The sequence below is a fragment of the Hydra vulgaris genome, chromosome 11 (genome assembly GCF_038396675.1).
Source record: "Hydra vulgaris chromosome 11, alternate assembly HydraT2T_AEP".
NCBI lineage: Eukaryota > Metazoa > Cnidaria > Hydrozoa > Anthoathecata > Hydridae > Hydra > Hydra vulgaris.
The window spans coordinates 36,359,772-36,375,000 of NC_088930.1; the positions used below are offsets into that span (position 1 = coordinate 36,359,772).

General features: G+C 28.2%; 2 protein-coding genes across 2 annotated transcripts; both read right to left on the reverse strand.

Annotated features, from left to right (window-relative positions):
• Positions 1-4,881: 4,881 nt before the first annotated feature.
• On the reverse strand, positions 4,882-6,809 carry LOC136087252 (uncharacterized). Its single transcript, XM_065809714.1, has 2 exons — positions 6,540-6,809; positions 4,882-6,414 (listed from the first exon to the last, which is right to left on the reverse strand). Exons 1-2 carry the CDS (start codon positions 6,633-6,635, stop codon positions 4,996-4,998), a joined length of 1,515 nt encoding a protein of 504 aa, XP_065665786.1. The 5' UTR covers positions 6,636-6,809; the 3' UTR covers positions 4,882-4,995.
• A 3,379-nt stretch (positions 6,810-10,188) lies between these two features.
• Positions 10,189-14,022, reverse strand: LOC136087253 (uncharacterized). Its single transcript, XM_065809715.1, has 3 exons — positions 12,602-14,022; positions 12,454-12,498; positions 10,189-12,017 (listed from the first exon to the last, which is right to left on the reverse strand). The coding sequence occupies exons 1-3, from the start codon at positions 12,624-12,626 to the stop codon at positions 11,599-11,601; spliced, it is 489 nt and encodes a 162-aa protein (XP_065665787.1). The 5' UTR covers positions 12,627-14,022; the 3' UTR covers positions 10,189-11,598.
• Between the last annotated feature and the right edge of the window lie 1,207 nt (positions 14,023-15,229).

The following is a 15,229-nucleotide window of genomic DNA, read 5'->3' on the forward strand; positions in this document are numbered from 1 at the left end:
TTTTTTGTAATTGATCATAAATATTCATCTAAATACAAATTTAAAATTAAGATGATTTTATATTTAAAAAAATGACTTTTCTATCTTATTCTGAAAACCGCGCCTATGGAATTTAATTCCAAAGAGAAAAATAAAACATATGGCATCAAAACATAAAACCATTACTAATGATGAAGTGATTAAAAACTTTCTGTAATGCAACTGTGTTACCTTTGTATTGAAAAACTTCAGTATAATCTAGAATTTATTTTAACTTTAAATTAATTGATTTACGTTCTCATTTGAGTTAATAATAATACTAACCCAAATAAAAACAATTGATCCCATTTTTAAACCATAAGTAACAAAAATTATTAGTACTAATAAAACTAATAGCTTCATGCTATACGTTTTACGATCACATTTACAAGACGATCATTTTGATAGTAAAGTAAATATGAAATCGGAAATATGAGGTCGTAATGTAAATGTGAAAATAAATTAATTATATGCCCATATTTTATATTTACAATAATATAAACTTACAATGATAGAAAATATAACAAATGTAAACAAAGTATCTGAAAGAAGATTGCGATGGTCTTTTCGTCAGAACCTTAATAAGCACTTAACGAGGAAAATAAACAAAAATAAATTAACTTTTACAAAATTAATAGTATCTGAAACAAGATCAAGAGGATCTTCTCATCAGAATTTCATACAGGAGTAAACCAACTTATGAATTAAAAAATATAAGAACAATAAATAAAAAAAGTAGGAATAAACTTCTATAAACGTAAACAGATATATAAACAATAAAAAAGTAGACCAAAGTATATTTTTAATTTTTATTACTAGTAATAACTTAATATATTATCTAATGAAAGAATGAGGTTTTTCAGTTTATTTTTAAAAAGGCAAAAAGTATTAGGTACTTCAAAATTAAAATTTGGCAAAATAGTTTTATTCCAAAGTCGATAGGTAATACAAAATTGATTAAAGTTTGTTTGACAAAAAGGTTCATTTAAAAAGTGAATATTTCTCAAAATATATTTACTGATTTAAAAGTAAAAAGATCTTTGAAAACGGCTAGGGATGAGTTATTTATTCACATGCATACAAAACATAAAATATTAAATACATTTAACTCATATATAACTAGAGTTCTCATTTCAACAAATTAATGCTTTGATTCGAAGCCTTCGGATGAGAGAAGCAATTTGCATATTTGATTATACGGATTGCGCGTTTCTGATGGCAATAAAGACTTATTTTTTTACAAAGCTATTGTTTTAGGCCTGTTGAAGATGTGGCCATAAATATGAGGATGTATTTTGAACAAAACCTTTTTAAAAAAGGCATCCTTGAAAAGAAAAAGATTTTTTTTTGTAGGGGACTTCAATATGAATTGCTTCCGCTGATTGTAAAGTTAAAAAAAATTTTGTAATTGAATTTTTGAAATGAGAGCCATTCCTTTGATAAATCGTCTTACCAAAATTAGTTACTCTAATTGATAACATCCTAACAACTAATATTTTTTAACATTGACTTAAAAAAAGGTACCTTAACAACAGACTTATCTAACCATTTCTCCCCCTTTTTTTACCGTTAACTTTTATTTTAAAAGTATGACTAAAACAAACACAAAAAGAACATATATAAATGGCTTAAATGAACAAGTTAACATTAATTGTAAGCAAAAAAAAAATGAACTTGTTTACAACTACTCTTCAAAATAACTTTTCTTTTATTTTCATTTTTCCTTTTCTTAAAAATTACAAAAAAGAAATTACAATAATAGAAAACCCTGGCCGGAGCAAGAAAAAGACAGACTTGTCTTATCACCGAGCGCCGTTACCTTGTTGTTTTCAAACGTATTTAGATTACTAATAAGTAATAAAATAAAACAGTATAAGTACCTTGAAAACTTCAGCAATAAAATTTTTTTTCTAACAATCTTCCAGCGGAATAATTTAAAAATAAATAAAAAAATAATACAAAAGTGAGATAGTCGTGAAAGTTATTAAACAAAAATTGCGTTAAGTTTTATTAAACATAATCCAACATAAATAAGAATATAGGGCTGAATAATAAATATCAATAAAAACTTTAAACAAAAAAAGAAAAAAGTTAGTAAAAAAAACAACTACTCTAAATTAGATGACTTTTTAATTCAAAACTTTAAAATTGTTTTTAAAAAAGATATTTGAAATCGAGTATATCGAAGTCCATGTTTAGTAAATGCTGTTTTGAATCAGCGTTAAAACTTTCCAAAGTGCTTAAATCAAAGTCCTGTTTTTCATTAAAAATATGAAGCAAATTTTTCCAAACAAAAGGTCCCCGATATTGAATTTGGTACGAGCCTAATTTAAGATGGTTTGTGGGAATAACAAAGTTGTTCACTGAAAATTTAGTAGGATATTTATGAGAGATTTTATTAAAGTAAGATTGAAATGTTACTGGAGATAAACCACGTTTTGCTTTAAACATAATTAACATTACTTGATGAATATTAATATTATAAATATTTAAAGCTCCAAGCTGACCTAAGAGAAGTTCGCAATGGGCATTCCTGTTTGCCCCAAATATTATTCTGCAAGCATGTTTTTGTTTGCAATAAGTTTTTTTGAAATTAGTGTGTTAAGCTTTTTATAAACACATAAATACTGTGTTATTTTTTTCTACAATATGCGTGAATTGGTTTATAAGCGTCAAAAAAATTGGCATAAGTGCGATAAAAGAAATTCTTTCGGTGCACTTATGCCAATTAGCACTTATGCCAGTATGCACCCATGCCAGTTTTTAAAACTGCTCTGCGCTTATGACAGTTCACACTTATGCCAATGTTTGCAAATTCTATTGGTGTACTTAGGCTATTTCGCACTAATACGGATTCGCACTTGTGAGAGTTTTCGCAACTGTTTCGCACTTATGTTAGAACTGCTGCTGTGCGCTTGCGCGCTTATCAGTGAAATTAAATAATTAACTTCAAAAAGTCTTGAAATTGTTCAGCAAGCTGACTTGGGTAGATCAGATAGAGTCTTATAATACACTTTTATAACTCAATTTTTAACGTAGACCTATAGTTCAGTGTATGTAAGAATTTAAAATAGTAAAAATATTTTGTTTTTTTTAAACTCTTGCGACTGTGTTTAAGTTAGCATATCAAATATATAAGTATAACATACTTCCAATCTACTTTTATCATGTTTTCTAAACAGTTTACAGTCAGTTTTTACACTTTGCCCCATCTGTGATCTTTAGCATTTTCCCCCAATTTTATTAATGCTTTTTTCTATTTTTATTAAACAAATACTCTTGAATAAGAAAGGAAAAATAAAATAGTTTTTCCTTTTATCGCCTGTTTTTAAATCTTAATTATTTAATGACATCAAAATGATTGTTTGGATTTATGTTGCGTGTTGAAAAAACTATTAAATTGAAATAATTCAAAAAATAAAATATATGAAGTCTTAAGTCATAGATTATATATATATATATATATATATATATATATATATATATATATATAATTAGTACGTAGTATCATTGTCTAACCAAGCCAGTGCGTCTCATAATCACGGACGCGTTTCGCCCTCTGGGACTTATCAGCGCGATGATGTGGTACCGAAGGTGTAAACACACCAGCTCAGGTTCTTGGCAGATCAATGATACTTGTGGTGCTAACAATCCATACACAGAATTGTATAAACCTAAATATTTGAAAAAATGTACCAACCACGGTACGGCATTCACATGACGACTAGTAATTACTAGTACAGAAAATTGGTGTATATAAATAATACGTAGTATCATTGTCTAACCAAGTAAGTGCGTATCACAATCACGGATTGTTTACACACCTTCGGTATCACATCATCACGCTGATGAGCTCCAGAGGGCGAAACGCGTCCGTGATTGTGATACGCACTGACTTGGTTAGACAATGATACTACGTATTATTTATATACACCAATTTTCTGTACTAGTAGTTACTAGTCGTCATTAGGGCAGGTCGAATTGAAACTTTTTTTCGATTTCAGTGTTTGGCATTATGGAGATAATTTCTAAACAGTCCAAAAACACATCCTGGAAAATTTTATGAAATTAAAATAGTTTCTTCATGAGCGATTTTAGCTTTGAAGTTGGGTCCTAAGGCTTTCCGCGCAACATTTACTGCGGCATTGTATTATAAATTCAGGACCCAACTAATTTATTAATAAAATAAAACAAATAAAAAGCAAAAGGACTGACAGTTACTTAGAAATAAAGAAAAACAAAATAAAGTACTCTAAGTCAAAAAAATATTTTTTTTTTCTAAGTTAGATATTCATACTTTAACAAAAATCTTTTGTAAATTCTGGTCCGGATTTTATAAAAAAAACGCAATTTTAAAATGTTGAAAATTTGTTTAATGGTTATATCAGGGGTCTAAAACTGTAATCCTGCGGCTCTTTTTTTAAAATTATTTAATGAATATTTATTTTAACTATTTAATGAAAAACCCCTCAACCTTAAATAGGTTGCCGACGCCTGGGTTATATAATAGAATATTTGTAAAATAGAAAACTATCTTAATTATTTCAGATAAGTTAAATTTTAATAACGATTATTAAAAACCTTTGAAATAACTGTCAAAATTTTAAATTATATAAAAGATTCCATAAAAAAAATTGCATTCAGATCTTTTTATTTATTAAGAACCACGCGAGGTAATGACTAACTCAAAAATTATTATACATTTTTATTAAAGTTTAATTTTACATGTACAAGTAGCAATAAATTAGTTTTTAAATTAACAAAAAATATCATCATATGTCTCACCGTAATAACGTTTAGACATAAAACTCTTTCTATGTTTTTTGCTTAGAATTTTTGCTAAAATATGCTTATGACGTGCTTCCTTTCCAAAAACAGTACGAAAAGCCATAGAAACAAGTTGTACAGATCTCTCAACACTCTGTGAATGTGAAGGAAGACCTGTGAGGTCAATTTTTTCTCCATATATAACTTTTCCTATAACTTTTCTACTATCTCTTCATCAGTAATATCTTGAGTTGTTGCTGGTTCATCTATGTCTTCATCAAAAATGTTTATGAGCTCATACCATATATGAGCATCAATGTTAATTTCTGGAATTTTATTAATTCTGTTTATAACTTGGCCATCTTTATTACGATTTCTAATATCAAGTAATCTCTGCATTGCTATTGATCTTATATATATTTCCTCTGACTTTAACATTGAGTACAAAATATTCTCAGGAAGTAGGCAAAAAGTATTGAACCTTAAGTTTGCTAAGCAAATATCTTGCACCTCTTTTCCTTGGAGCTTGATTTGGTTAATCATAAAATATATAACTGATGGAGCTTCGTGTAACTTATTGCTCTTCTTATGGAGGAACCATGTAGGAACATAGACTTGGACAATATAGGTTACCAAAATAATTAATTTAGAATCAGGAACTAGTACTCGGACATATAAAGACATCAACCGTATTGCCAATGTTAACCAACGTGAATGATTAAGGGGACCAATTTTCCAACTTGAATATTTAACACTCATATTTCCAGTGGCAATTGCAATGCAATATTCATATAAAAGCCTCTGGTCACTACTTAAATCATCTAAAATTTCTTTTTCTAAAACAATAATTGGAGACTTAATAACACCATAATTAACAACTAAATTAAGCTCATTATTGATATTTGCCATTTTACCTAAAGGTCCAGCAAAATGGTTTGGTGAATTAGTTACTCCATCAATTTTTTTAAACAAAGATCTAAAGGGAAGCTCATTCTGATGAAGATTGCAGCCTATAGTATGAAGTTTTCGTCCTAGTTTTTTCTCTAACTCCACAACCATTCCTGCTTTATGACCTGTGTTTGTGGAAGTATTGTCTGCCAAAACTGCTTTTAGAGTGTTTAAAGAATCATACTCTTCAAGAACTTCGTATAGGCACTGAGCTTGCTTTTTTCCTGTTGCTCCAACAAGAGGTAAAACTTTGTGAGTAAGATACTCCCCACTGTAAAGGTTAGGGAGAAGTTCTTTAGTCACAGTCATTTGATGTTCTTTCTCTGTTAATCTCTTTAACACAACCTCACCATCTTCTCTTTTTATTTCTCTTATAACTAAAGTTTCATTATCAATTTTACCATCAACACAAAGGCAAACAAACTCTCTGTTATTTTCAAAGGATTTTAAGTCTGACAATACTTTAACTGACTTTTTTTGTCTGTCTATTTTGGATTTGTTTAAAACTAAACTTGATATAATTGCTGGATCATTAAACAGTCCTGATAGATCGAGCAAAAGAGCATTCCCTAATGCAGCTCCAATCGAACTTCCTATATCGTTTCTGATCAACTCAATAGCAAACTTTGGAAACTTCCAAAGATTGTAAATTCCTGATGGACTTCTTGCAGGCTCCCATATCTAAAAGAAAAGTTATAAAGTTAATTAACAAAAAAATTTTATATAAAAAAGTGATATGTTAAAAAAAAGAAAGCAAATTTAAAAAATGTAACAATGAACTAAATTTCGATTTATTAGTTAATTACCTCACTTGAGCTAGAAATAACAGATTCTGAATCAGATTCTGATAATACTATTTCTGGAAGTAAATTAAATGTTTCTTGTTGTAATGATTGTTCCATATTTTTATGTTCAGTTTTATGTTTCTTTAAAGATCTTTTTCTAGACCTTTCACAATCAACTGAGCCAAGTTGAAATGATCCTTTAGGACCTGACTTATCTCTCTGGTTTTTAAATATAACCTTTCTTCTACAGGAACCTAAATATTATTTGATAATATTGAGAAATTGCATATGAATTTCATAGTATTAAACTTTATCACTCTAGTAATATACTTGTGTTCATTTTATTTAAAAAAAAACTTTTATTTTATTTATCTATTATTAAAAATAACATAGTACTTTTTTATCTGGACTACATGTGCATAAAATATGAGTATTAGGACAATTATCTTGACTACATTTGATATTTTTATCATTACAAAGTACAACTTTAAGGTCACATGTGCAGGAAGTGATATCAAAAAGCCTATCCAATTTTTTAGAAGTGTTTTTCTCTATTAATACTTTGCATTTTCTTCGGTTAATTAACCTGGATAAGTTTAGAAGTACTCCAACTTTTTTTTCGACACAATATGTGGACATTAATGGTAGCCGACGGTTAACTTTTTTCCCAATCATGATTACTTTTTCAGCTATCAGTTTTACAATTACGCTAAAGCAATAACTTGGATAGGTATTGTTAAGAAAATAAAAATCTTGAATAATCTGTCTGTTTGTGGGTGGTTCTGTATTTGCAAGAGGGTTAGGACTTCCACCAAACTTGCTTTTTGTGCAACTTCGTGTTTTACGCTTGTTTGAAAACATTATTTTTTGTCCACAAAACTTTCTTTTCCCCACACAATTATAACATTTGTTTATTTTGCGTAAGTGCGGCAATCTTTAATTTGTATAAAAATGTAAGTGATAAAGATGGCGTTGCAAAAAAATTTTTAATTAAATATACCAATATTTAAAATCATTTTAGCTCAACTTAAACTTCATTAAAACAAAAAAAATTTTACCAAGCACATTTTTTTCACCTATTAATCAAATCTCTTTATTACCAAACCCCTGATTCCAAAATCGACCTGCCCTAGTCGTCATGTGAGTGCCGTACCGTGGTTGGTACATTTTTTCAAAAATTTAGGTTTATACAATTCTGTGTATGGATTGTTAGCACAACAAGTATCATTGATCTGCCAAGAACCTGACCTGGTGTGTTTACACACCTTTGGTATCACATCATCACGCTGATGAGTCCCAGAGGGCGAAACGCGTCCGTGATTGTGATACGCACTGACTTGGTTAGACAAGGATACTACGTATTATTTTAATACACCAATTTTCTGTACTAGTAGTTACTAGTCGCCATGTGAGTGCCGTACCGTGGTAGGTACATTTTTTCAAATATATATATATATATATATATATATATATATATATATATATAAATATATATACATATATATATATATATATATATATATATATATATATATATATATTTCTTTAAATATTTGGTCAAAATTAGATTTTTTTTTAACTCAAATATATAACTTCATTAAAAATATAACATGATATTAAAATACATAACTTAGTACTAAAAGATGGGTGAATAAGATCGCTATGAGTTTTTTTTGGCTTCTAGCAAAAAAAAACTCACCCTTAATATAAAAGATTTATATTTGAGTTAAGAGTATTCTTAAGAATTATCTACAGAGACTATGAGTAATTCTCTGTTACTTATCTTTAAAAAAAAAATGTTTAATTTTATTTTTTAATTTCTATTTTTTTAAAAATTAAAAAAATTTCAAACAAACGTTTAAAACAAAAAGAGAAATTATAATTTGATAAAAAAACAAAAGAAAAAAGCAAAGAACGAAATCTTTTTTAACTTTGTTCCTTATAACTTGTGCGATTTGCTATTGTGAGTTTTTAAACAAGCGGGACGCAGTAGTATTTAGTTAAATAATTTAGCATTTCTTTAATAAGTAAAAATAAAATGAAACGCACACGCAAATCGTATTGCAGAAATCACACTTTGCCAATTATTGGTCATTGCTAGATATAAACCAATAAATCAATAAATCAATCAATCAATATATTCTGAATTACATGATTTTACAATTCAAGGATGTTTACAAATAGTATAATTACCAATGATGCGTAAACACCTAATAATAATGAAAAATAACATAAGAATAAAATAATAACAACTCTAAAAATCATAACTATGATAATAAAAATGGTATTAATAACAGTAAAAATAATGGTATTGATAAAAATAATGGCCTTAATAAAAGTAATGATATTAATAAAAATAAAGTTATTAATAATAATAACATTAAATAGACGGGTTGCGTGATGACGCGTTTTGTTTTTTTTTCCCAGTCCCACGCGGTTTCGGCGGTATAGAAAATAAACATAAACAACCGCATAACAAAAGTTTCATTCTGCTAATATAAAATTTAAATTTAGTATATTCTATATATTATTTTGTATAATAATTTATTATACTATAATAAATATTATATATATTATTTAAGTAGCTTCAAAAAAATTTATTATGTGGAATAAATCAAAATATTTTCTAACTCTTAATAATGAAGAGCAAGTAAAATACAAAGAAAAATTAACTCTTGGAAACGGTTTGGTCTTGCCAGATTCATTATCAATTGATAACTGGCAAAACAATGTGACATTGCTCCCTAATATATCACTTGGTGATATACAAATCTACCTTATTGACACACCTAGTTCATTCACCAGAGAGAATATAAGAACGTATAAGTCTTTAGAAGCATACAACTTCTTTGTTTTGGGCATGTTCATTATGTTTTTTATCATAAAATCAAAAACACTGACTACTGTTACTTGAAAACTAAGGTAATGTATAAAAGAAATTATTTAGTAACTATTTACTTTTTTTTTTTTAAGCTATGGTTGTTCATAGGTTCTACCAAGTCAGCGGTAAGGACAAAGACACGAGGACTACAACGTTTGGGTTGCACTGCATAAAAAGGGCTGGATTTTGACCGGGTATTGCTCCTGTATGGCCAGACTTGGTTCAGCCTGTAGTCATCTTGCTGCTCTATTGTTCAAATTACAAGCTTGTGTTCAACTGTAACTAAATGAGGAAATAGTATGCACAAGTAAGCTGTGCAATTGGAACAAATCAAGAACTAAGCCTGAACCAGTCCCATTGAAGTATATGAACCTCAAGCGACCAAAATATAATGCAAAAGTGCCATGTATAGAGCCACCTGCTAACTACATGCTAAAAGGATTCACAACACACCACGGTGCCCCGATTTCACAAGAAGATAAAAAAGATTTAGAATATCTTTTTAAGATTTCACCAAAAGCAGCAGTGTTTACATGTATAAGCTGGTTATCAAGCACTAGTTATAATAGTGAAACGGATTCAGCTGATGAAGATGACCGCACAAGTTTGCCAGAGCCCTTAACCTATTTATACGATCTATCAATTGTTAATAAGTCCTTAGATGAAGTTAAAAATATTTCAAAACAGCGTTTTAGTGAGTATAAAAAGTTTAGTTATCAAAAACAATTTGAGCAACTTGCTCTGGTTACTATGACACAAAGTAATAATAAAATTTGGTACTTACATAGAGCAGGTCGCATTACAGCTTCAATATCAAAACAAGCATTTTGCACTGATATTGAAAACCCTTCATTAAACTTTATTTATGAAATAATGCAGTATAAACAAATCCCAAACTTACCTTCTTTAAACTACGGTAAATAAAATGAGGAACACGCCAGGAAGTGCTACAACACTTTATTAGCAACAGAGCACAAAGATTTTCACTTGACTGGTGCTATATTGTACATTAATATTGAAAATCCATTTTTAGGAGCAAGTCCTGATGGCTTTGTTGAATGTAAATGCCATGGAGCTGGAGTTTTAGAAATTAAATTCCCATTTAAATTTAGGAATGGTCTTGATAGATGGAAAGAGGATAAAGGAAGTCCAATTGATATCTATGGCAACATGTTAAAAGAACATAAATATTACTATCAAATGCAGCATCAGATGTTTGTAACAGATAGAACTTATTGTGACATTTTTGTATGGAGTAATGGACTTAAAAAAGGAGATACATTTTTATTGAGAGTCGAAATAGATGACAGTTTTTGTAAAACATTACTGGAAAAATTGAAAAGCGTTTTCATAGAAGTGATACTTCCAGAACTATTATGCAGAAAGAAAGATCCAAAAAATGAGTTAGAAGAGAAAAAATACTGTCTGAAACTGTACTGAAAAAATCATTGGATAAAAACCAAGTTTTTATCCAATGATTGCATGTGATAGTCCAAACTGCAAAATTGAATGGTACCACTACTCGTGTGTCAGTATAAAACATGCACCCAAAAAATCATGGGTTTGCCCAACTTGCAAGGATACAAAACAAGAATCAAAAATAAAAATAAAATAAACTTTTTTCCAGTTTTTCAGTTAAGCAACAACACTATTACTCATATTTACAAGTCCACAAATAGTAAAAACTATGTTATCTAATAAATCAACTTGACTTATAGGTAATTTAACATTTAAAATTTAAAATTTTTTCAAACGTTTAATAACTCGCTCTACGTGAATTCTTACATTAGCATGTTGCCTAGATTTATCTGCTTCTTTAGCAGAGAGCTGACTTCTTCCTTTTGTGAAAGCTGATACTTTTAATATTGCACCTTTTGTTGCGACTCCTTGTTCAATTCGGAAATCTCGGTCTGCTAGAATAAGATCACCAGTTTCAAGCATGTTGAGAAAACCTGACTGTATTGTAATCTGTTTATCAGAAACACGGCCACCCCAGCCTTCAGAACAGAAACTTACAGAACCTGTTGGGGTGATACTTATAAGATATTTAATTGTATTACTATTTTTATACGATGACCAAGACTGAGCCCTAGAGTTTAGTCCTAGGGATCTTTTTACAAATATTTCAAAGCAATCAATAATTGAAATACAACTACAGAAATTATAAAAATAACGAGGTAAAACTTTTCTCATTGTAATTCAGTCAGGCCAGTTTATTAAAAATTTAAGTCTGGATGCTATAACAACAATCCAACATCTAAATATTTTTGATCCCAAAATATAATTTAATGAAAACCTGAAAGCAAGATATTTTATAAATAATCCTCTACGTAATCGCAATAAAACTAACAATAAATGGTTTTCTAAGGATATTTTTTTTGAATAGCTTTTGACATGGTTTTTAATTCTTTCAAATAGCCAGATAAAGTTTTCTGCTCTTATACCAGTGTAAAATTGAACCTTTGCATTGCTTTTTGAAATATTTTTGTATGAAAACTTGCGTGACTCCAATTTTGTAATTTTATCACGCAATTGATATAGCTCCAAATTTCTTTCCATAAGTTCTTTTTGAAGGCTTTCAAATTTGATTGAAATTTGATTACATTCAATCTGTGTACCTAAAGATGAATGTTACTGTAGATAAAGTTACATAAAAAATAACTTTGAAATCAGAGGAAAATAGAAATGAAGTAAATAATAAGTTTATTGTTAAGAATATTGTACTTATAATAATTATTTAAATTTAATTGTAAACAGTAATCTTATTTATCTTATTTTTATTCATTGACATAATCTTTGTAAATACTTATATAGATCTTTGTAAATACTTTAATAAAGTATAACAAGTAGCTTATAAGCTACAAAAGCTACAAAAAGTAAATAATGCAGGTAATAAAATATCATTTAATTATATTTTATATGCTGCAATATTTAGATTTGCGTTATTTACTTTTTGTTACATAAAATATAAAAGCATTTATAGATGTGATTATAACAAGTTATTAATAAGATCAAATAAAAGCAAATGCGAAAATTGAATTAAAAAATATGTACCTTTTTCAAAAGTTAATGGTTCCATATTGTTTTTTGCTGGAGAATCTAAATTAGAAAAAAATTATAATTTCTGTGATGTGAATATAACAAAAGATTATCAAGATTAACTGTATGCAAATAAAACAAATTTAATTATAAAGGTATTTACCTTTTTGAAAAGTTAATAGTTCCATGTTGTTTTTTACTGGAGAATCTAAACTAATAAAAACTTGTGTTTTTTTTTTCTGAGCACGTTTAAAACGATCTTTTTTTGGCTTAAAACATTTTCTGGAACATTTTTATAATTAAAAATGCTTGGTACAGAGTCAGAATATAAAGGATTGTCAGGCTTTTTTCCTATAATAAACCAAATCTGAAACAAGAGGACAATTTAACAAAAAGAATATTTGATTTATGCTCTATATCCAATGCTCTATATCCAATGCTTATTCAAAGTATATATAAAAAAAAATTAATAAAAACAAAATAAAAAAATTTGTAAGTATTTACCAGAAATAAAACGATCACTGCAAAGTCTAGCAATTCTATGGATTTTTAAGACCAGTTTTTTCTTCGAATTGCTAATAGCCATACTTTGCGTTTCTCGACTTGTTTTTATCTGGTATTCTGTAGAAGCTTCTTTTGATATCATCATAATTTGTTCTAACATTACTACAACCAACAGCACAACAGTTATCTGGCATACAATATTTTGTTTTTTCTATACTGCCAGCAAAAAACGTAAACATTTAAACCCGTCTATAAAACATTGATAATTATAACAATGGTATATTTAAATATATCTATACTTATACAAGCACACATACACACATAAATACATATATACATGCATATTTAATGTAAATGATTAAATTTGGTATTTAATGTAAATGATTAAATTTCTTCCCCTCTATTTAGCAGAAATTGCTTTGTTTACATGCGTGCGCTAAAAGCCCTAATTTTGAAATGTACTTTTAAAAAGTGTTTATATCGGGGTAAAGTGGGGCAGAAAAAAGAAATATTTTTACTGCTTCTTCCCGTCGCCATTTAATTATTTCGATTGGTGAAAGCTCTTGAACATTTTTATGTCGATTAGGTGATTTTATGATTTTATCAGTTTCTATTTAATATTTGCGTCAAAGTGTTGTTTTAAATTTGTTTGTCCCACTTAAACTCACACTTGTCCAACTTTACCCCAATGGCACGGTTTCTCTAAAAGCAAAAATTTATATACTTAGTTATAATTGGCTGGAAATCTAAGGAGATTGAATTGGTGCCTAAAAAAAAGGTTTATTCCTGTTTGGTTCAGTTTATATATCAAATAAAAAAGATATTGCAAATACCTAAAAGTTAAGTAGGATTTAAACCATTTAAGTGAAATTCCACGTTCACCATAGTATTGTAATTTGGCAAGAAGAACATCGGGATATTCTGTGCCGAATGCTTTTTGCAGGTCATTTCTTAAAGTTTCTGTAAAATCAATTAGTGCATGTGTAGTAGAATGGTTATGTCTAAATCCGTGTTGTAATTATGAAAGCAATTAAAGGTATCAAAAAAGTTGCACAGTTCAATTATTTCGGAAACATTCACTGATATTATTTAAAAAAATAACCATTAAATGAATTAGCAAGAGTTTTATTATCGATAATTAAGTTGTTATTGATTATAAGTTTAATAGACTGCTTTTATGTGAAACTGTAGTTAATATTAATTATTTCTCTAATTTCTTTCCATGTATTTTTCATATTATGTAAGTTGTTTTTAATTGTTAATACTGTTTTTATTTCTGTATGCTTTAAATAAGTAAAATTTTCTTTCTTTTATTATAGTTGACGAATGATTGAAAAATTTTGTGTACAGATTATCCTTTGCTTTAATTGACTTGACAAAAGGCCTTGAGTTATCCACGGCTTACTTTTACATTTAATTTGTCTTTTGTATATTAAGAATAGTTTCAAAAGTTTGCATGAATAATTTAACAGATTGATTAGGGTCGTCTTCTTCTTTTATTTTGTTGGGACCAAGGAATACTCTTAATATCATCTAGAAAAGCATCATTGTTGAACCTTTGATAATACCTTCTGTATATCTTTTCTGTTGAATATTCGGAGTGAAAACTTGGGATTTGTACAAATTGTGCTAAATGATCTGAGATGGAAATTATTAGATTAACTGATATAATGTTGTTAGATTGAAAATTAATGAAAATGTTATCTATAAGAGTTTTTGAATTTAGATTGACTCTTGTTGGCAATGAAATGTAAGGAAAAAAAAGCATTTGAGCACACATTATTAATGAAAAATGATATTTTAGGCGAGTTTTCATAATTAAGAAGATGAATGCTGAAGTCACCCATAAGCATAACATTTTTATTTTCTTTTATAAGTTTATCAATAAATTAATAAGAAAATTTGTATTAAGATACTATTTGCAGTAACGTTTGTTTTTAAATTTTCTCACTTAAATCTCGCTGTTTTACACTTTTACGAATGGGGACTTTCCTTTATTTAATTAGAAAAAGCCTTAAAATTCGTAATTGTCTGTAGTAAAAATTTTTTAATCTTAGTACTAAATAAAACATCAATGATACCTTTGCATTGTTCGTTCTTTTTGTTCAAATTCAAATATTTAAAAGCGCAGAACTCGAGTTACAAAATAGTTGTTTTAATAACATCTCTTGTTGAACTAAATTTTCAATAGGGTTTTAGTAAAACTTTAAACAATGTTTTTGGTATACTTTTACAAAAAAAAAAAAAAAATAATGTGTTTGTTGCTTTTTTAAGACTTTAAAGCAGT

Excerpts from the sequence above, each read along its gene's own strand:
- LOC136087252 (XM_065809714.1), bottom strand. The coding sequence starts at position 6,635 with ATGGAACAATCATTACAACAAGAAACATTTAATTTACTTCCAGAAATA. Across the intron at positions 6,415-6,539 it reads TTATTTCTAGCTCAAGTGAG|ATATGGGAGCCTGCAAGAAG; the intron begins GTAATTAACTAA and ends CTTTTCTTTTAG.
- LOC136087253 (XM_065809715.1), bottom strand. The coding sequence starts at position 12,626 with ATGGAACTATTAACTTTTCAAAAAG. Across the intron at positions 12,499-12,601 it reads ACTATTAACTTTTCAAAAAG|ATTCTCCAGCAAAAAACAAT; the intron begins GTAAATACCTTT and ends TTTCTAATTTAG. Across the intron at positions 12,018-12,453 it reads ACCATTAACTTTTGAAAAAG|GTACACAGATTGAATGTAAT; the intron begins GTACATATTTTT and ends ATTCATCTTTAG.